Below are 22,361 nucleotides of genomic sequence, written 5' to 3' on the forward strand. Positions count from 1 at the left end.
AGCCTGAACAGACATGGGTTTATTTGCATTAATTAATTAATTAATCAATTAATTTTTCGGCTTGAGCACATATGAGATTATACTAGGTGTCACCTCTGGATGAATGATTTGGTGGTGATATAGCTGTCAGCCCAGAGATGGCATAATTATTCATAGCTTAGTTTTTTCGCCACCACCATCCCTCCCACCTTTTTTTTTTTTTTTTTTTTACTATAAATGTCCCTCTGTTGCATGATATTTTCAACTTATTTTAACTTTGGCATGCCTTATAGTTTACTCACTATGTATATTTAATGGAATTCTGCCTATGTTTCACAAAGTACGTGCTTACTCATTTTCTCTATATAAAACATCCTATAAATTTTGCATTTAACTCCTAAGCTGCCAGTGTATTTAACACTTTTTCTGACTAACCCTTCTTATGACTTTCATCCATTTCTAAGGAAACTGCAAGGAATTCCGTATAGCTGGAGTGGGAAGCTGAGAAAGGTAAGTAGAGGACAGATAATGCTCTTTTTATGTCGTATTAGAGATACTAAACTTTATTCTGAACCGAAGTGGAAAACTGTAAGGAATATGGAGACTAGGGAAGAGGTACAGTACTGGGCAGGAGAGCCAGCACTCTTTTGCCCTAATGCAGAGATTAATAATGATGTCCTCCATCAACTCGGTGTCTCTAGGGTGAGGTGATTCCTTTCTCCACCCCTTCCTTGGACATTTAGTAATGTCTGGAAACGTTTTTTTTTTTTTTTTTCCAGCTAGGGGGTGCTACTGATATTTAGTGGGGTGAGGACAGGGGACTTGCTAAACATGCTACATTGTGGAAAATAACCCCTCACAAAAGAATGATCTGGTTCAAAATTTCAATAGTGCCAAGACTGAAATACCCCAAACTAAGGGAATCAAGAAAGCATAGAGAGGATAGAAGTTAAGCAAGCAGGCTTAATAACTGATTAGATATAGATGTGAGGAAGAAGGAGAAAATAATTTTAGGGTCCTGGCTTGGGAAATTCGGGAGGACAAAAGGAGAAATGGGTTATAGAGAATAGAGAGAAGGAATTAAACCTTGGATGTGGAAATCTAAGACAGCCAAGTGAAGATGTACAATATGCAGTTGGAAAGAAGAGGCAGGTGATGAGAGGAATTACAGCTGAAGATCCGTTTTGGTAAATGTTAGTACTAGATCACTCTTTACAGATAAGCTTCAAGAAAGAATCTGAGCCCTAGCTGGTTTGTCTCAGTGTACAGACTGTCAGCCTGCTGACTGAAGGATCCTGGGTTCGATTCCAGTTAAGGGCACATGCCAGGGTTGCAGGCTTGATCCCCAGTAGGGGATGTGCAGGAGACCGCTAATCAATGATTCTCTCTCATCATTGATGTTTCTATCTCTCTCTCCCTCACCCTTCCTCTCTGAAATCAATAAAAATATATTTTTTTTTAAAAAAGAAAGAATCTGAGATGTTGGCAAGCAATTACACAATTTTGCAGAATGCTAAAATTTGCAAATAGATTTAGATCTTGGAGGAAGTCGGAGAAGGAGGAGGCAGTGAGGTAGCCAGAAAACAAAGGCAGAGCAAAGTCCCACCTACCAAGGAAAGAAAGAGTTGAAAGCAGGGCTCTAGCAGTAGAGAGGGAGAGGTTGCTACAGAACAGTACTGGCCTTTAGATGTATAATGAGAGTCACATATGTAATTGTAAATGCTTTAGTAGTAATATTAGAAAGGTAAAAAGAAATAGGTAAAATTAATTTTATAAATATGTTTTGTTTAACCCAGTATATTTAAAACATTATCATTTTACCATGTAATGAATATAAAATTATTAATAAAGTATGTTATAGCCCTTTTTATACTAAGTTTATTTTAAAATCTGGTGTGTATTTTGTACCTCCAGCACCTTTCAATTTGGACTAGCCACATTTCAGGTACTCAGTTGCTCCATGTGGATAGAGGCTACCATATTGGATTGCATAACTGTATAAAATCAAGTAAAAGAGAGACTAAAATATATTCTTTGGGGCAATTAGATGGTTATAGATGGTGTGATAAGAGCTCTTTCAGTGAAGTGGAGGGTAGAAGCCAGAATATACTCAGTTAAAGAGTGGGAAGTTAGAGATAATAGCTACCATGGAGAACATTTTCAACAGTCTTTACTATTATTACTATAGTATGAAGGTGTTTTTTTTTTTTTTTTAGTTTTGAGTATGATTAAGATTAAACAACACAGTTCAGTTTTTTAAATAGGTTTTAACAATTACATTTGGACTTTTGCTTCTGCAGATTGCCCTCCTACTGAAAACAACTATCTATATATATAAAAGCCTAATATGCAAAGTGTCCCCTCAGGAGTTCGACCGGGAGACTGAGAGTTCGATCGCTTGCTATGACGTGCACTGAAAACCAGGGGGCGGCGTGGAGGGAAGGAAGGCCCCAGCCAGCACCCAGCAGCCAGGGAAGGGCAGCCCCAGCTGGCAACCGGAAGGCCCCGATTGGCCCTGATCGCTGACCAGGCCAAGGGACCTTACCCGTGCACGAATTTCATGCACCGGGCCTCTAGTTTTTAGATATTGGAGAACATCTAAATACAGAATTGTGGTCCTGAAAGAAGAGAAACAGCTAAGGTAAGTCCTGCCCTAGCTGGTTTGGCTCAGTGGATAGAGTGTCAGCCTATGGACTGAAGGGTCTCAGGTTCGATTCCAGTCAAGGGCATGTACTGCTTGCAGCTTGATCCCCCTGGCCCTGGTCAGAGTGATGTGTCTCTCTCACATCGATGTTTCTCTCTGTCCCTCCCCCTCCTTTCCACTCTCTGAAAACCAGTGGAAAATATCCTCGGGTAAGGATAAATAAATAAATAAATAAATAAATAAATAAATAAATAAGGTAAGTCCTATAGTGATCCCAGCTTAGTGTCTGGAGCCAGAGTTCAGGGCATAGAACAGGTAGGGGACCCTAAACAGAGACTAGTGGTTTCACCGAATGGAGGAGACAGAGATGGAGATTCAGAGAAGCTGATGGGCTGGTATCAGAGAGGAAGTGGCACAGAGTCTTGGAGGTCTCTCCAGGTGAGCCTCTCTCCCGCACCTTTCCTCTCTCTCTCACCTTTCCTCCCGAATACCAAGGGTGGGGAATGTCTGGCCCAGGCCCTATAAGGCCCGAGCAATCATTTGGTCTGGCCCTGCAAAGGCATTAGGAGTGAGTTAATGAAATGTGTGACCAAATATAGCAGGCTAATTTTTAAATTGATAATTTTGTATGGCCCGTGAATGATATAAATATCCAAATGGCCCTGGGCAGAAAAAAATGTTCCCCATCCCTGCTTTACACCTTTGCCTGAGTATTGATCTGTGCGGTGGAAGGGTGAAACTCTGGGAGGTGCGTGAGAGAACCGCCAAAAAGTAGTAGGCCAAACAATTTCTAATGCTGAGAATAGTTTGTGTTCCCAATTAGCCAGAGGAGAGGGATCTTGTAATAAGCACTTTGTCCCTGTCAATCAAAATACAAACAGGGGAGCCTGGCCAATGAATGTTCCTCTCCCTCCCTCTCTCCCCTGCTCCCTGCCAGCATGCTAGCTGTAAGGTAGCTGAAGTTATTGCTTAGTGGCTCACGGCTTCTGGTGCTTATGCTCCAGCAAGCAAAGTGAAAGCTGCTTCATCTTTTACGACCCATCCCCTGGAGTCTTGAATTGTCACTTCCACCTGTTCTGTTGGTTATATGTGAGTCACTGACTTGGCCCAGATTCAAGAGGAGGGAACATAGCTTTCACCTCTTGATGGGAGAAGTATAAAACCATTTGCAGATACGTTTTAAAAATGCATAAAATGGCGTGGTCTAGTACCAAATCTAATAACGACCATACTTTCAAAGTAGTGATGAGTATAAATGGTATTTTGAGTTATCTGTAACAACTATAATTTGATACACAACAACCTGTGATTTCTATTGGTGATTCTATATGATACTGTAGACACAGTTATTAATACTACAGCAGTGCTAATAGGTACTGCTAGCAATACTATAATTTGTTGTCTGCATTTGTAAGTAAATGAAATACTCAATTTCATGTAGAGGCTAGGGGAATAAAGAGATAACTATAACTAGGGGCATATAAAAGCAACATTTAGAGTCTCTATGAAGTTAGAGAGTATGAAGATGTAGAGACATAAATCTATGATGTGAAAATTTCAATTCCTCTTCTAGTGTGAAGATGTCCTTGTGAGGGACAAATAACTGCATTAATTCAAGATAGAGGAATTGTCAATTAGGTGCATCAGAAGGGACAACGGAGTTTAGAATTTTGTCAAGGAAGTCACTGGATGGTAAGAGTTATGAAAGAAGATGCCATGTTGGTTTGGTTTACTATAGCATTCCCACAGCCTAGGACTGTTAATTGAGTAGTTGGAATGGTTAAACTTGTATGTCTCCCTCTGCTGGCTTCTTGGCAGTATTGCTCTTCAAAGCTCTGCCTAATATCCCAAATAAGGGTTCTCTCATGGAATCCCCAGAATATTTAGAATTGTTCATTTTGTCCATATAAAGAAGCTTCCCCCTCAATTCAGAGCATCCCCATCAAAGCCATCAGTATCTTCTCTTCCTATTGCTAATAATGGCTAATATAGAAAAGACAAAACATGTAGATACTAATGGCTTGACTCCTAATTTTCCTAGAGAGTAATTAGAAAGAAACGAGATGTATGTAAACACTGCATTTTTGAATTAGAAGGCCTGGCTATGAGTCTTGGCTTTCCTTATTTCTTACCGGTTGTGCATACTTTAGGAACTATTACTTTTATATTGGTTGTGTAACATTACCATTCTGAGTTTAATTAACCTCTGACGCTATGCAACAGAATTCTGGATACTTTCCTAATTCTAATATTTTGTTATTCCAAGTGCTGTTGAATTACAAAAATTTAATGACTTATTTCTGCTGTTTCTTTATACCATTTGGATCATATTCAGACATGAGCAAAATGGTTAAAACCATTCCTGTAATCATCACCTTCCTTCTTTGATATAGTGCCAAACACATTGTGGACACCCAAATGAATCTTAATTGATATAATAATTATTATGATGGCAAAAAAAAAAAAAAGCCCTGGGGTTTTAATTTGAGCCAAATTCTCTCCTGGTTATATGGCTAGTATTTTGAGTAGCAGCTGTGAACGAATCTGTATTTCCTTCCCCATGCCACCCCCACAACAGTCTGAAATCTTTGCTTCAAATGAGAAAAACCAAAAGCCCAAAATGCAGTTTCAATCTTTCTTACCACCCAGTCACTAGTTAAATTCTCTCTATCACATTTCTTTAGATCAGTTGACTCTTGAATGCTATTGCAAGAAATGAGGATACAAAGTGGTGGGAGGGAAGTCAGGAAATACAGGATCAAATAACAACTCCACTTCTCAGTTTACTATCCATTGTTCACGATTAAAATATAGCATGTCAGGAAGTGTGAGCTGATTATTCCAGTGTTCCCAGATATAATGGGATATCCATAAATAGTAGCAAGAATAATTATAGCTACCAGTTATTGAGAGCTTACTATATGCCATATATATATATATATACATATATATATATATATATGTATATATATATATATATATACACACACACACACACACACACACATACATATATATGAAGGAGGTGTATACATATATATTGAAGGGTATTGTGATCTGCAATAAAAAAATTTACTGGTATAGTTGGTTTTGGTCACCTTTCCTGACAGAGAACTCCTAAAATCCTTGGAATTTCCTAAGAGATAAGAATGATAAAGGTGTCTTTGTTATTCATAAAAAGACCTTTACAACAATACCTGAGTTTGTTAGTGAGGAGACTATTAAAATGCCCCAAATGATGGTTGCCAGGGGAACCAACATGTGATTAGAGGCTTGGAACTTTAGGCCCCACCCCACCTCTGAGAGGGGAAGGGGGCAAGAGATTGAGTTCATTCACTGATGGCTGATGACTTAATCGATCATGCTTACTTAATGAAGCCTGATAAAACCCAGAAGGATGGGGTTCAGAGAGCCCCTCAGGTAAGTGAACACATGTAAGGCTCTGGGAGAGTGCTGTACCCTAGAGAGGGCATGGAAGGCTCTGCGCCTCTTCTCACATATCTTGTCCAGTGTGTTAGGGTCACCAAAGGAGGAACGCAGGAGGCCAAAGTGGTAAGGGATTATAAATGTACTAGAGGCCCGGTGCACGAAATTCGTGCATGGGGGGGTGTCCCCCAGCCCAGCCTGCACTCTCTCCAATCTGAGACCCCTTGAGGGATGTCCGACTGCCCGTTTAGGCCCGATCCCAGTAGGATCGGGCCTAAACGGGCAGTCGGACATCCCTCTCACAATCTGGGACTGCTGGCTCCCAACTGCTCACCTGCCACCCTTCCTGATTGTCCCTAACCGCTTCTGCCTGCCAGCCTGATAACCCCCTAACCAATCCCCTGCCAGCCTGATTGCCCCTAACTGCCCTCCTCTGAAGGCCTGGTCCCCTCCAATTGCCCTCCCCTGCAGGCCTGGTCCCCCCCCAACTGCCCTCCCCTGCAGGCCTGGTCCCCCCCTCAACTGCCCTCCCCTGCAGGCCTGGGTCCCCCCCAACTGCCCTCCCCTGCAGTCCTGGGTCCCCCCAACTGCCCTCCTCTGCCAGCCTGGTCACCCCTAACTGGCCTCCCCTGCAGGCCTAGTCCCCCCCAACTGCTCTCCCCTGCAGGCCTGGGTCCCCCCAACTGTCATTCTCTGCAGGCCTGGTCACCTCCCAACTTCCCTCCTCTGCCGGCCTGGTCCCCCCAACTGCCCTCCCCTGCAGGCTTGATTGCCCCCAACTGCCCTCCCTTGCAGGCCTGGTCCCTCTCAACTGCCCTCCCCTGCTGGCCATCGTGTGGTGGCCATCTTGTGTCCACATGGGGGCAGCCATCTTTCACCACATGGGGGCAGTCATCTTGTGTGTTGGAGTGATGGTCAATTTGCATATTACTCTTTTATTAGATAGGATTAGGTCATCTGGAAAATAAGATGGACTGAGCCCCAAAATGGCTCTAGCACTTAGGGACAGGGAGTTTGAGATTTTAAAGAACTCTAGGCAGACTTTTTCTGGGTGGAGAATTCTCTGGGCGGGTCCTGAGGGGAAAGATAATGATCTTAGCAAGTGGAATGTGGTCTTAGCAAGTGAAATATGGTCTAAGCAAAAGGGTATGTCAGAAAGGTGGGGGGTGGGGGAATGGGAGATATCTGTAATAATATCAACAATAAAAAATGCATTAAAAAAGGGAATGTCCATTGTAAAGTGGTCTAAAGGTCAGTTTTCAGGGAAGGGAGTATGGATTCAATTATTTGATCTGACCTAACATTGTGCATCAGTTATATCAGTCTGTTTCTGAGTTATATATTTTTTCTAATAAACCAGTAATCTAGTAAGTAACATGTTTTCCTGAATTCTGTGAACTGCTTTCGTAATTTAATGGAGGCGGGTGGTTGGTGGGGGGGCGGGGGGGGAGGGTCATGGAAACTGACAATTTTCCGAAGCATATGTAACAACCTGGACTTATTTATGATTGGAGTCTGAAGTGCAGAAGGGGTGTTCTTGTAGGACAGAACCCTTAGCCTTTGGGATCTGAGTCTATCTCCAGGTAGTGTCAGAATTCAGTTAATATAGGAGGACACCCAATTGGTGTCAGAACTATTTGGTGTGTGGAAAACCTACACATCCCATGTCAGAAGTAAAGGATTATATAGTGTAAAGGAAAACACAGGGGGAGGTGTGCTTTTTCCATACCCCTGGGGCAGTAATGCAAATAGCATAGACATCCAACCCAGTAAGGGAAACCTGGAGTGCTTCCTGGAGGAGGGCCACCTGAGCTAAGTCATAAAGGCTGAGTAGGAATGTATTCTACTCCATATATTTCTGAATCTGCCTTGACCTCTTTCCTCAGCTTTTCTAGGGGCTTCTGTCCCCTATCTATATGATTATGCAAGAGCAGCCATTCAGTGTACTTGCTACAAATTTTTGTCCATGATTAGACACCTGAAATATGCTAAGGCAGTGTTTCTCCCTAGTAGTTTCTTTTAGTAACTGCATTATCATTTTTTTATTTTTCAATTATAGTTGGCATTCAGCATTATTTTATATTAGTTTCAGATGTGCAGCATAGTGGTTAGACATTTACATAATTTACAAAGTGATCTCAGTAATTCTAGTACCCACATAGTGTCATACATTGTAATTAAAATATTATTGACTATATTTTCTATGCTGTGTTTTACATCCCTGTGTCTATTTTGTAACTACCAATTTGTAATTCTTAAGCCCTTCATCTTTTCACCCAGTCCCCCAAACCCCCTTCTATCAGTTTGTTCTCTGCATCTATGAGTCTGCTTTTGTTTTATTTGTTTATTTTCTTTTTTATATCCCACACATACGTGAAATCATATGATATTTGTCTTTCTCTGTCTGACTTATTTCACTTAGCATAATATCCTCTAGGTCTGTGGTTGGCAAACTGCGGCTTGTGAGCCACATGCAGCTCTTTGGCCCCTTGAGTGTGGCTCTTCCACAAAATACCACGGCCTGGGCGAGTCTATTTTGAAGAAGTGGCATTAGAAGAAGTTTAAGTTTAAAAAATTTGGCTCTCAAAAGAAATTTCAATCGTTGTACTGTTGATATTTGGCTCTGTTGACTAATGAGTTTGCCGACCACTGCTCTGGGTGCATCCATGTTGTCGCAAATGCTAAGATTTCATTCTTTTTTCATGGCCATGTAATATTCCATTGTATATATGTATCACACCTTTATCTAATCGTCTATTGATGGGCACTTAGGTTGCTTCCATATCTTGGCTATCTATACTAATAAAAGGGTAATATGCTAATTAGACTGGGAGACCGGACATCTTCAGACTTCCTTCCAGACAAAGCCATGGTGGTGGGGGCTGAGGCAGAGGCGGTAAGGGGTGACCAGGCCAGCAGGGGAGGGCAGTTGGGGACCATGAGGCTGGCAGGGGAGGGCAGCTGAGAGCCATGAGACCAGCAGGGGGCCATGAGGCCGGCAGAGGAGGCCAGCAGGGGAGGGCAGTTGGAGGCCATCAGGTCACCAGGGGAGGGCATTTGGGGGCCATCAGGTTGGCAGGGGAGTGGTTAGGCTATTAAGCTGGTAGTCAGGCAAGCGGCTAGCAGCCAATGGTCCCAGATTGTGAGACCTGTGGTATGGGGCCTAAACTGGCAGTCGGACATCCCCCGAGGGGTCCCGGATTGGAGAGGGTGCAGGCTGGGCTGAGGGACCCGCCCCCCCATGCTCTCTAGTTGTAAATAATGCTACATTCAACATAAGAGTGCCTATATCTTTTCAAATTAGTGTCTTGGATTTCTTCAGATAAATGCCCAGAAGTGGAATTGCTGGTTCATAAGGTAGTTCTAGTTTTAATTTTTTGAGGAACCTCCATACTGTTTTCTATAGTGGCCACACCAATTTGCAATGCCACCAACAATGCAGGAGGGTTTCCACATTCTCACCAGCATTTGTTATCTGAAAGGTGTGAGATGATATCTCATTGTGGTTTTTTTAAATTTGCATTTGTCTGATAATTAGTGACATTGAGCATCTTTTCATATGTTTATTGGCCATCTGTACATCCTCTTTTGAGAAGTGTCTATTCAGGTTCTCTGCCTGTTTTTTAAATTGGATTGTTTGCTTGTTTTGGTGTTAAGTTGTATAAGTTCTTCATGAATTTTGGATATTAATCTCTTACTGGATATATCATTGGGGAGTATCTTCTCTTAATAGGCAAGTTATCTTTTTATTTTGTTAATGGTTTTCTTTGCAGCACAAAAACTCTAGTTTGATATAGTCCTATTTGTTTCCCTTGCCTGAAGAGATATATCAGAAAAAATATTACTAAGAGCTATGTCAGAGAGTATACTGCCTATGTTTTCTTCTAGGAGATTTATGGTTTGGGGTCTTACATTTATATCTTTAATCCATTTTGAGTTTTTTCTTGTATATGGTATAGGAAGATTGGCTAGTTTCATTTTTTTTGCATGTATCTGTCCAATTTTTCCTACACCATTTATTGAATAGACATTATATATTCTTGCTTCCTTTTTCATATGTTAATTGACTATATAGGTGTGGGTTTATTTTAGGCTCTCTATTCTATTTCATTGGTTCATGTGTCTGTTTTTATGCCAGTACCATGCTGTTTTGATTACTATAGAGTTGTGGTATAATTTGATAACAGGTAGCATAATACCTCCAACTTTGTTCTTTCCCAAGATTGCTGCAGCCTCTCTAGGTTATTTTCAATATGGGACCCAGTAAAACTTGAGACTGTCAATTGCTTTGTTTTCTGGTCTTCGGTAGGTGGAAACAATAATAACTATAGTCTTAAATGACATTGACCTATACAGGAAGAAGCAGGGACAAGCTGTGGAGAGAGCCCATTCTCCCAGCATTCAGGCCTCTGGTTCTAATGTTACCTACAAGAGATGTGCAGTCACTTCCTTGCCCTTCTGTTTCATGAGGCACCCCATTATCCTTATATTAAATTTCTCTTTTCTTAAGCTAGTTTGAGTTTGCTTTATTTCCTTTGCAGCCACAATAATCCCAGCTAATCTAGAATTACTAAGGCAGAGAGAGGGTAAAGGAAGTTTCAGGGGCAGGAGGAGCGAAGACATAGGAACATTTTTAAAAATGGCATGTATAGAGAAATACAAATAGGTCAGTATTATCGAAACATAAAATATGAGAGAGAGAGAGAGAGAGAGAGAGAGAGAGAGAGAGAGAGAGAGAGAGCGCTAAAAGATGAGGTGGGAGATCTGTCATTTTAAGGAGTTTAACTTACGCTGAAGGCAATGAAGAGTCAGAATGGTTTACACAGTGAGTGATATAGTCAGATTTGTGGTTTAGATAGATCACTCTGGCAGGAGTTTTTTCAGTACTTCTCTCATCTCTGGTCTTATGGTATGTTGTTTCCTTACCCAGTACCCTAGGGGAAGGGGATGAGTCTTGGAAAATGTATTCTCTCACTAACCAGAGGAAACCCTGCGGTCATGACTTTTAATCACTTCCATTTAATTGCTGTGTAACAGTCTGTCTTCCCCTCCATTCTGAAAGTACACTTGAGCAGGGGCTATGCCTATTTTGTCCATCATGAGTTCTGAAGGTCTATTTTAGTACCTGGGATACGTGATCATTCAATAAAAATTTGCTAAGAGAACAAATGAGTGGAGTAAACAGTGATAAGGTAGAGGAAATAAATTCATGATGTATTTTAGAGGTAAATAGTAAGGACTTGATGAACTTGATAAAGCTATCTACACTTATTGAACATTTATTATGTATTAAGCAAGAAGCTGAGTGCTTTGCATGCATTACCTTATTTAATCTTTAAAACAAATCTCTGTGTAATGTGAACCATATATAGATAGGGGGAAATAAGCTTAAAAAGACTGAAGTACTAGGTTGAACTATATGAAATTTCTATCCAATAACTTTGGCCAATATAGTTAATGAATCAGGAGCAAGGACCTGTTTAGTACTAATCTCCGAATCACCATGCTATTTACACTACTGCACCTAGAAGTGAAATGTGAGCGAGAGGGGGGAGTCAAGAATGATTCTTAGCTTTCAATCACAGGTGGATACAAGTAGAGAATACAGACCTGGAGTACTTTTGCAATGGAGATGATGAATTTGATTTGGGGCATGTTGAGAATGAGGCCTGTGGAATGACTACAAGACAGTGTTCAGCTGCAAGTTAATGGGCATGGGTTAAAAAAAAAATCTAGCCTTTGCTAAAGAATTTGCTTCATTGGTCATTAAGTTGTCAGTGAAAGATATTAAGTGGTCTATTAGGGAAAGTATGAGTACTGAGTGGAGGAGAGCACCTTGGGAGATATTACATAGAAGACACAGAAGTGATTGACAGAGACAAGAGAACCCAGAGAGTAGAGTGCCATAGGAGAACAAGGAAATAGGAACTTTAAGAAGGGAGGAGGGAATGATCTACAGGATTGTGTACAGCAAAGAGTTCCTGTAAAAATGTATGCTGAAAGTTGACCATTGGATTTAAAACCAGGAGTTTATGATTAACCTAAATAAGACCACTGTTGGTAAAATGGTTGGACAGAAGTTAGACTATGTATGGTGTCAGATGGGTACTATACTTATGGGTACTACACTTATCAGGGTGATCACTTTGTAAGATATATAAATATCTACTCACTGTGTTGCACACCTGAAACTAATAATAGTGTACGTCAACTGTAATTGAAAAACAAATGTTCAAAATGTCCCCAGTTTAAAAAGGAAACATTTGCTTATTCTCACCTATGTTTCTTCATGCATAAGCATACCAACTATATGTGTTTATTTCAGCTGGGTACTAGACATTTAGAATATAACTGATTTGTATGCTCAGAAGGACAGGGTGTGGGAATCTGGGAAATTCAGTGGTCCCATACAAGAAATAACAAAATCCTCAGGATGAAATTCTAGAAGCATGGATGTTTGTGTGTAAGTTATTAAAATTCTTGTGCTTCTTATTTCTACAGTGACAAAAACCAATAAATGTGAATAATTAGGGGTCCAATACAATATTTAAGAACAATCTCTGATTTATTGACTATGCATTTTCCTGCCTTCTTCCCCAACTTCCAAAGTCCACTTGGTGTATCATGTATCATTTTTAATTTTGTATCTTTTTTTATTTGACATTGTCCCACAATTTTTTGGACTCATCTATGTTGGCACTAAACTTAGAACAATCTCCTTGGGAATCTGATGCCCTTTCAGTTCACTTCTTAAATGTTCTTAAATATTGACAATCTTCAAACTCCTAAAGTCCTATCATTCCACATGGATTTTATACCAGGTCTGATTTCTTTTCTTATTTGTACTTTCCATTATAGAGGATATTATAACTAGCACTAAAGGCCCAGTGCATGAAAATTCATGCACTGGAGCGGGGTGTCCCTCAGCCCAGCTTCCCCCTCTCACAGTCCGGGAGCCTTAGGGATGGGAGGCGACCCGGCAATCAGGGGAAGGCGATGCCCCATCAGACCTCTACTGCTGCCACTGCTGGCAGCACAAGCCTTGGCCGTCCCTGGTTACCTGAGCCTTGGGTGGCCCTGGGAAGCTGGGCAGTCACCATCTGAGGCTTGCCTGCACCTCAGGCCGGCCCTAGGCGGCTGGGCAGCTGCCATCTGAGGCTTGCCTGCGCCTTGGGCGGCTGGGGGGTGGTGAGGGTGGGTCCGGCTGCACCGTGTGCCTGCCACCTCCCCAGTGGGGCTGAAAGGACTAGGGGATTCCGGCGGGGCTGAGGGGACTGGGCGCCGCCATCTTGTGGCTATGGGTGCCATCATCTTTGTTATGGCGTGATGGTCAATTTGCATATTCCCTCTTTATTAGATAGGATGTTGCCCTAAATACTTATGCTCTACCCAAACCCTTCTTTAAAAATCTAAATTGATATTTTAGCAGCTGGCTTCTCAGCCCAGAGAGATTTCAGAATCAATGAACATTTGAAAGGAAAAACCAGTTATATTTCTTGTGCATTTATTGTTAAGAGTTGCTGGGTGCTTATTCCATCAGGGCAGTAACCAGGCATGCTTTTTCCATAGTCCATTCTCAGTAGAATTTAGCATTCTGTCTGAAACAGAATGCCCACTGAATTTTATGTTTTGAAAGCTTGAATAAACACCCATGCTGCAAGGCTAGATGGAAATAGCTGATGAAGAGTGGGCTGTTCTCCCTGCTTTATTGAGCATCTTTGTGAAGCAGCCCTGTTTGTATACCTGTAAAAGAAAATCTTTAATAAACCTAGATTACTTGAATCTGTTCTATGAGACCCATCTGGGAAACCCTGGCAGAACTTTTATTTTTGAACAAGTAAGCTTTCGCCTTTGCAGTTTTCAGTCCATCTTAAGGCTAGTGGATAGGCATTGGGGCAGTGCATAGAGAACTATGCTTACTCTACAAGTGATGTATCTGGAATGCATTCCCTTTGTCAGATGTTGTTATTCCAACTCCTTTAACACTGCAAGGCATTAGTCTTTCGAAGATACTGTTTGGGTTAAATTATAGACCTACCCCCGTGGACAACAGTTCCAAGGCAGGAAAATTTCCTACCTTAAAATTTCAATTTGTACATTTTGGGACAAACTCAGGCTAGTTTTCACTTGGCATTTACTGATGTTTGTGTTATCCACAACACTTCTTCCCATTAGCACAATTAATCAGGGGTTGCTTACACCTCCTCCACAAAGCCACTTGGTTTCTCAGTTTTTCCATCTTCCATCACTTCTCATGCCTATGACACAGCTCATGATTAATCACTCACTTTAAATACTTTGAACAACAGAACCGCTGCCTTTCTCAACCCTGGGGAGGGCTACCATCACTTCCAGCACACGTGAAGAGGTACATCACAATAGCCTCAGGGTCTCCTGCAGCTCGGAGGTAATTTTTCACAGAAATGTACTTTATAATTCGAGAGCAGCCGTTTGCCTTTTCTTCTAAATTGATGAGCGATGTAATGTCTTTTTAATGTGAGAAGCCATTTGCATTGTCCTGAAGTGTTACAGCCTTTAAAACAACCACACGATTGCACTAGGCTCCATTTGTTCCCAGATTCCGTGTGCTATAGGAACGGTGAAGGAAAAATCATACTCATTTCTCAAACGCTCTTGGCTGTTTCTGTTGCTACTAATGCAAAGGTTTGGTTTTTTAATTTGTTGTTGGTTTTTGCAAAGCACAAATCATATTATTGGTTTTAAATGATGCTAGATGCTATTATTTTATATATGTGAGAAAACAAAATAAGATTGTAGTGTGAAAATTCCATTTTAATTGCTTGATTAATTTATTGTAGTGACAAATAGCAAAGGCTATTTTTTATTATGCTGCAATAAGCCAATTTACTGTAAATCAGCCTAACAAATGAAATGCCTAGAGCTACCTTATAAATTGAAGTACTGTTTTTGCTATAGTGAATATAAATGAATTAAATGCAAATTCCTAAGACAGTTTAAAAATGTTTCTAGGAACTTATGTATATAAATCATTGACCCAACTTTCATACTCAGTTATATTCAGCTAAGATTTTGTTTGTTTATGTCTTTTCAGTGCTGAAACTGCCAACCATTTTGAACTATAGATTTCCTTCCATTTTTTGCATAAGGAAGGTTGTTCATATTTCATTCTCATAGGCCATGCTATAGACTCAATGTTTGCCTTCCCTCCAAATTTATATGTTGAAACCCAATTCCCCATGTGATGGTATTTGGATGGGGCCTTTGAGAAGTAATTAGTCAAGAGGGCAGAGACCTCATCAATGGAATGGAATAAATGCTCTTATAAAAGAGGCCCAAGAGAGCTCCTTTCCTCCCCTGCCACTGTGCAAATAGAGCAAAAAAGACAGCTGTCTCTGAAACAGGATGTGGGCTCTCACCAGACACCAAATCTACTGGTGCCTTGATCTTAGACTTCTCAGCCTCAGAACTGTGAGAAATACATTTCTGTTGTTTATAAGAGGGCCAGTGGCTAGTATTCTGTTATAGGAGTGTGTACTGACTAGGACAGGCCAGAAGATAGCTTGAATGAGAGGGTGGTAAGACTTTCATAGAAATGTTAGTTGACAACTAATTACTATGTAGTGTCAATGGAAGAAACATCTAAACCTGTCCTAGAGGAAACTTAAGTCCAGAGAATTTAAATGACTTGTTCAAGATGACACATCTGGTCAAGAAGATTAAGACAACTTAACTCTGGGGCCATTGCCCTATACTACCTCTAAGGGGAAGGCAATTGTTTTGACTTCTAAAAGTATAGGGAGAAGGAAAAGGCTATGCTATAATTTAAAGCATTTTGTCAAAATTTGTTATTATAGCCCTAATTTCAATGTGTCAAAATATTGTAGAGAATATAGCTGTAAGCCACACTCAATACCAGATTTGAATGGTCAAAGCTGATTATTAATTCCTACAATTTTTCATCGGTCCTTGCCACGATGACTTCTTAGTATGGTGGGGTAGTCACAGGAGAGGTGGGCTAAGCGCTAGGAAGCCAGGTTCTAAACCTGGCACTGCCATGAATAGTCTTTGTGATGTTGACTGTGATCTTAACATCCTTGATCTTTAATTTTTCCGTGTCAAACATTTAAGAAATGAACTGGAGAATCTCCAGGGCCCTCACCCACTCTGTGATTCTCCCTTTGCTTTGTTTCCTATTACATCAGGAAATAACTTCAAAAAATGACAGGAAATTTAAAGAAGTACTTTTAGAAATGCGACCAAATCATTTTTAATATTTTCAAAGGCGAGGACATAAAACATTTACAGAAGCACTAGGAATTATACGTTAAGATTTTTTTTTCTGCTACTATTATAAACATGCACATATATTAGCTGTTTGTGAAAAAATTCAAATTTATGACTCTAATGGCTAGCATCTTTATTTAAAAAAATAAAGTAGGATTGAATAAGTTACAGTAGTTAAAACATTTTAAGTGTGAAACAAGTACATAACTTAGAGAGGTAACATCTTTAAAAAAAATCAACTCATAAAATAGTTTCAATATGTACCTTCTTATAAGAAATCATAGATTTTGGAGAACTTGAATAAACAAAAGAGAAGACTGATGTAGAGAGGATTCTAGAAAACAAGTTTTCTTTTTCTTCATGGCTAATTCTTTCTAAAAGAGCTATTTATTTACACAAATGTATTTGTAGATAAGATAAATGCACTTAATAAGTTGCTGAAATTGCTTTCTAACCTACTTGCAAATCCCCTTCTATTCCAAGGAGCAAATCCAGTCCAGAGGGCAAGGTAATACATTCCCCCCCCCCCTTTTTTTTTTTTACTTTTTAAAGGGAATTTTGCGGGAGCCTGGCAGAATTTGTTCAATTTATTTAAATGTTGGAATAGATGTGGGCTAATTTCCGTAGGCCCACATTAACATTTCTTGATTTTGCCCTTATCTAAAGGGCTTGGAAGTAATAGCTTGGAAATCTTAATTCCCATCTGTACCGAGCAATTCATAGAGGTGCAACCTGTCCCGTGTGCCAGAGGAGGAGAGATGAGGTGGAACTGATGCCCTCATTCCCATGGACTGACTGCCATTGTTGGGGCAGCCTCATCAGCCATCCTTTTTCAGTGTTTTCCTACCCCCTACCTTTCTGTTCTTACTTTCCTTAAGGAAGCCATTGTTGAGTTTCTCACTAAATTCCAGGCATGGTGTTAGACGCCAATGCTACAATGATGAAGAAGATGCTGGCCCTGCTTTTGAGGGCCCAAGAGTCCATCAGAAGAATGCAGCATCTAGTACTTTCACCCACTCCCATCTCATTTCCTCCCTCTGTGTGTAGGTATCCCTATCCCAAGGGGAAGGGATTGACTAAGAGGGTTTCTAAGATTAATAAACAGAAGGTATCCATGTGTCTATAAGTTAAGTAAGACTAAGTAAAACTTAAGGAACCTGACCTAAGATACAGGGTGGAGTGGTGCCAGGCTCCCGGCTCCACCACTCTCAATTCTTGCACTCTCAAGCTCTGGAGAGGCTGGGATCAGTGGGGTTGGATGCTCCCCTAGGCCACATTGGCTTGCAGCCTTTGCATGTTGTACACACATGGACTTTTCGGATATCTTGGTCCTTCAGGACAAGGGTAGGCAGCCTAAAATGTCCATTGCTCCTTATTCTTTTATTTCACTGAAGGAGCAGTAGCTGGGCCCCAAGCCTTGCACGGTGCAGTCGGTACTGTCTCTGTTACACTTGCCACAGTGACATTCAGTGGCTACTGGGTATGTATACACGGAGTCTGCCTGGTGAGCACAGCCAGGCACTCTCACTGTCTCATACAGCAGCTCCTTGAAGGTACATACTTTCTGGGTATTGCGCCTGGTTGGGTCTTTGTATACCAGATCCTGAGGAGTTTAGGAAAGAGAGCGTTAGGTTACAGTATTCTGGGAGTTTCTGCTTAGCTTAATCAAAATGTGATAGGAATTTAATACTGCTTGCTCTAACATTTACCCATTAAAGCTCACTTAAGGAATACCTAACCAAGGGAACATGATCTCATAAATGACCTACCTATATGCTATACCATGTTCCTGGCTGTTCTGGAAATCTTACAGAAAATATAATTCATTCCTTTTCCTTCTTCTGTCTATATCAAAATATTAATTATTTCTCAAACCATAGAGAAACTTTGAATATATAGACTGTATCAAAATGTATTTTTCAATATAAAAAAATGATGAGCAAGGGAGACATGACAGACATTTTAAGTTGACTTTTTTGTGTTGTTGTTAATCCTCACCTGAGGATATTTTTGCATTGATTTTTAGAGATAGTGGAAGGGAGGTGAGAGACAGAGAGAAATATTGATGAGAGAGACACATCGATTGGTTGCCTCCTGCACCTGCCCCAGTGCTTGCAACTGAAGTACATGCTCTTTACCGGAATTGAACCCAGGACCCTTCAGTCCACAGGCCACTGAGTCAAACCAGCTAGGGCTTAAGTTAACTTTTTGTACTTAGTTGGAAGCTGTATTAATGACAACTTAAACCATAAAACACTGAAGTTTAATTTCTCAATAAATGTTTCCAAATATATTGTCCCTGTGTGTTTTTAGAAGGTCAAAGAGACATAATATGGAATGTTAATGCTTAGTTTAATATGACTATAAAGCAGTGATGGGCAACCTTTTGAGCTTGGTGTGTCAAACTTCGCCAAAAAACTGAGCATAACTCGGGTAGTGTGTCACTTTGAGGAAAAAACATTATTTCGCAAATGTTTCATCCTCAGGAGCAGCAAATGTTTCATCCTCGGCATGCGGCCGCGTGTCATCAGAAATGGCTACGTGTGTCAGTGCTGACACGCGTGTCATAGGTTCGCCACCACTGCTATAAAGGCTCACAAAAGATTTCAAATATTCTACAGTTCTGTAGACATTTTCTTTTCTTAAGTGCTTTATATTTTTCAGTGCTCTCAGTTTCAAAGGGTACATGGTTTGCATATAAGAAATTTTAATCCAGGAAGAACAGGTGTGTCCCAACACTTTTGAATAAAAAAAAATTGTTTGCACTGAGGGAAGAAATGATCACAGCTGCTTAATTTATTTCAATATCATGCTAACAAGTCTATATCCTAAGAAGGTACAATAAACTGTACATTAAGTGGAGGTTGATCGTACTTATTTGCTATCAATAAAGTATATTTCATTAAAAAGTTGCTATTTTGCCCTAGCCAGTTTGGCTCAGTGGATAGAGTGTCGGCCTGCGGATAGAAGGGTCCCAGGTTCGATTCTCATCAAGGACATGTACCTCGGTTGCAGGCTCCTCCCAGCCTGGGCCCTGGTTGGGGCTGGTGCAGGAGGCAACCAATCTATGTGTTTCTCTCACATCGATATTTCTCTCTGTCCTTCCCTCTCTCTTCACCACTCTCTCTAAAAATCAATGGGAAAATATCCTCGGGTGAGGATTAAAAAAGTGAAAAACAAACAAACAAACAAAAAACCCACCACACACACAAACACAAAGTTGCTATTTTCAGTTTCAGTTCATAGAATGGAATTCTGCATAAAAAATCAGGTGTTATAGGGGACAAAAATAAAGAAAAAGTAGGAGCTGCCTTCTTACTTGGATTGACGCAAAGAAACTGTGACTACAAACTAGTGGTTTTATGCCTCTGTGCCTTGGTTTTCTCAACAGTATAAGGAAGTGAGTGGGTTTGCAGATTCATTTGGTTGTAACAGTCTGCAAGGATTGAATGTGTTCTCAAGACCGTTACTGGCATTTGTATTCAGGAGGGAAAATACGGCAGTGTTTACTAGTATAATGTGGATGTTTGTGTTTTTATGTGGCTTAGAAACGTATTTTGGTACTATCTCCATTGCAAATATATAGCTTCAGTTATGTAGAAATAGAAATACATAACATACATGAAATACCATCTTCCTAGAAGTTAGCTTTTGGTGAATATTGTAAATCTTCTATTGCTAAATATATATGTATGTTTGCATGTTTTCCTCTCTATATGTAAAATCTATCATAGAATTCCTTTTAATTTTAATGCAGAGTTGGCTTACTGCCTGATTGATCAAATCAGATCTGAGGCCTCCCTAAATTTACCCAAATATCTAACTGATATCATGGTAATTAACCTTAATCATAACACAGACAGTATTTGGCTAAGGGACTCATGGCTATTCCTTTGGAAACTTAAAATACTAATAAAATGGGAATTAATAAAATTTGTCTTCTATAGACCCTCAGCACCCTCACTTCCAGCAAAGCAGAGTTCCTACCCGGGTGTAGCAGTAGCCTGCACACCAAGTGGTGTTGATACTGAGGCAGAAGCGACATTCCTCTTTCTCCACTGTGATGGTGATGTTGGTCAGCTCACAGCTATTGCAGCACATTGCTTTCCAGCAACAGAAAAGAAAGCACAACTGGACTGACTTCATCCTGGACTATGAAGCAAACAATTAAGGCCATGAGAAAACAAAACTCAAAGAGTTATAATTATTACGTAAGTTGACCAAACCAAAATGAATTAATTGGTTTACTCATCTGCCCCAGTCACATTTGCTGTAGCAATTATTTTTCTTCCTAGTTTCTTGAACAAATAGTTGTTCTTACCCTCCTCCTTCTTCATTTTTTTTTGTCAAAGTAGAAACATAGGTCAAAACTCCAATATAATGATGTAAGTAAAGCAGTATGTAAAGATTAGAGTATTACTGAATTAAAGTGATTACTCTGAAGCAAGTAATGTGATCATCATATTTGTCCCTTTGTTATCATTTTAAAGATTATTTTTGTTTAAAAAGAAGAAGAAAATTCTGTACTACAAAATTAGTTCATCATTTCTAGCATCTCATATATTTTAATTTGCTTTTACTCACCTTTGTTTGTTTCAGAGGTCTGTAAAGTCAATTTCTTGCTAACAGGAAGTATACACTGTATTAACCATATTTAAGAAGCTAGGTTGACAAGCACAAATTTCCTACATGACAGTTCAAAAGCTCTAGATTTGTTCTCCAGATCCTGAAAAATCTGTAATTTGAAAGTAACTGTCACCACTTGATAACTATAGATGCTGAGACTCACCTGTGGTCTGCTGCCTTGTCTGGGGAAAGCTGTAGACTGAGTTAAGTCTCAGTTCACCTTTTATACAGTATTGTGTGCAACTAATACCTTGTGGACTTACCAGGAATTAATAAGACCAATGTTATCCTGAAGCCTGCTGTAAGTGAATCGATGTTTAGATAGACAGGGAGATCAAGCCTTACTAAAGTAGTCTAAACGAAGTAGATCAAGAAAAATAATGTTACCAGAGATGATGATTTTATACAAATTAAATTTGATATAGCAGCACACCCACTCCTTTACCTTATCAAATTAAATGTGACTCTAGGTTTTTCTTTTGTATCTTTAACTCGGGGGATTCAGAATCCTTTCCAAGTATTGCTTTGGTCCTATCGAGGAGGTGCATCAAAATTACATGGTTATTTAATAAATTGCTCTGTGATCATATTGAAAACTGTTAGGAAAGAAACAAATAGAAAGTGTTTCATGATCTGACTCCTATCTAAAGTATAAACCATATTTATTTTTGCCTCCTACATCCAGATTCCCTTATCTCAAATGTTATTTTTTGATGCTTTATTTGTAATTCTGTAAATACTAGAGGACCGGTGCATGAAAATTCATGCACTGGAGGGGGTGTCCCTCAGTCCAGCCTGCCCCCTCTCACAGTCTGGGATCCCTCAGGGGCGGGAGGCGACCCGGTGATCAGGGGAAGGCGCGACGCCCCATCACACCTCTGCTGCTGCGGCAGCGCAAACCTCAGCCGGTCCTGATTACCTGAGCCTTGGGTGGCCCTGGGTGGCTGGGCAGCCAATATCTGAGGCTTTCCTGCACCTTGGGCTAGCCCTGGGCAGGAAGGCTTGCCTGCGCCTCGGGTGTCGGCTGGGCAGCTACCATCTGAGGCTTGCTTGTGCCTCAGGCTGGCCATGGGCAGCTGGGCAGCCACCATCCGAGGCTTGCCTGCACCTTGGGCCAGCCCTGGGCTGCTGGGGAGCTGAGGGGTCTGGGGGACTCTGGAGGCAGGTGCGCGGAGCGGGCCTGGCCTTGCCGCGCGCCTGCCATCCTGGCAGGGCTGAGGGGACTGGGCGCCATCATCTTGTGACTGTCGGTGCCGCCATCTTTGAGGGCGTGGCAGTCAATTAGCATATTCCCTCCTTATTGGCTGTGTGCGCTGCCATCTTTGTGATCGTGTGAGGTCAATTAGCATATTCCCCTTTTATTAGATAGGATTCTGTTGATTCATCTCTCCAGATCTTTGCACTTGCAATGCTTGTCTGC

The 22,361-nt window shown here is 40.7% G+C and overlaps 1 protein-coding gene across 1 annotated transcript; it reads right to left on the minus strand.

The window, feature by feature from the left end:
* Nucleotides 1-17,687: 17,687 nt before the first annotated feature.
* FSHB (follicle stimulating hormone subunit beta) lies at nt 17,688-20,461 on the minus strand (the record flags this gene model as incomplete). The annotated part of the gene is made up of 2 exons (XM_079786862.1): nt 17,688-17,918; nt 20,303-20,461. 2 exons carry the CDS (start codon nt 20,459-20,461, stop codon nt 17,688-17,690), a joined length of 390 nt encoding a protein of 129 aa, XP_079642988.1.
* Nucleotides 20,462-22,361: the final 1,900 nt, after the last annotated feature.

This window comes from Cnephaeus nilssonii (assembly GCF_951640355.1).
Source record: "Cnephaeus nilssonii genome assembly, chromosome: 13".
NCBI lineage: Eukaryota > Metazoa > Chordata > Mammalia > Chiroptera > Vespertilionidae > Cnephaeus > Cnephaeus nilssonii.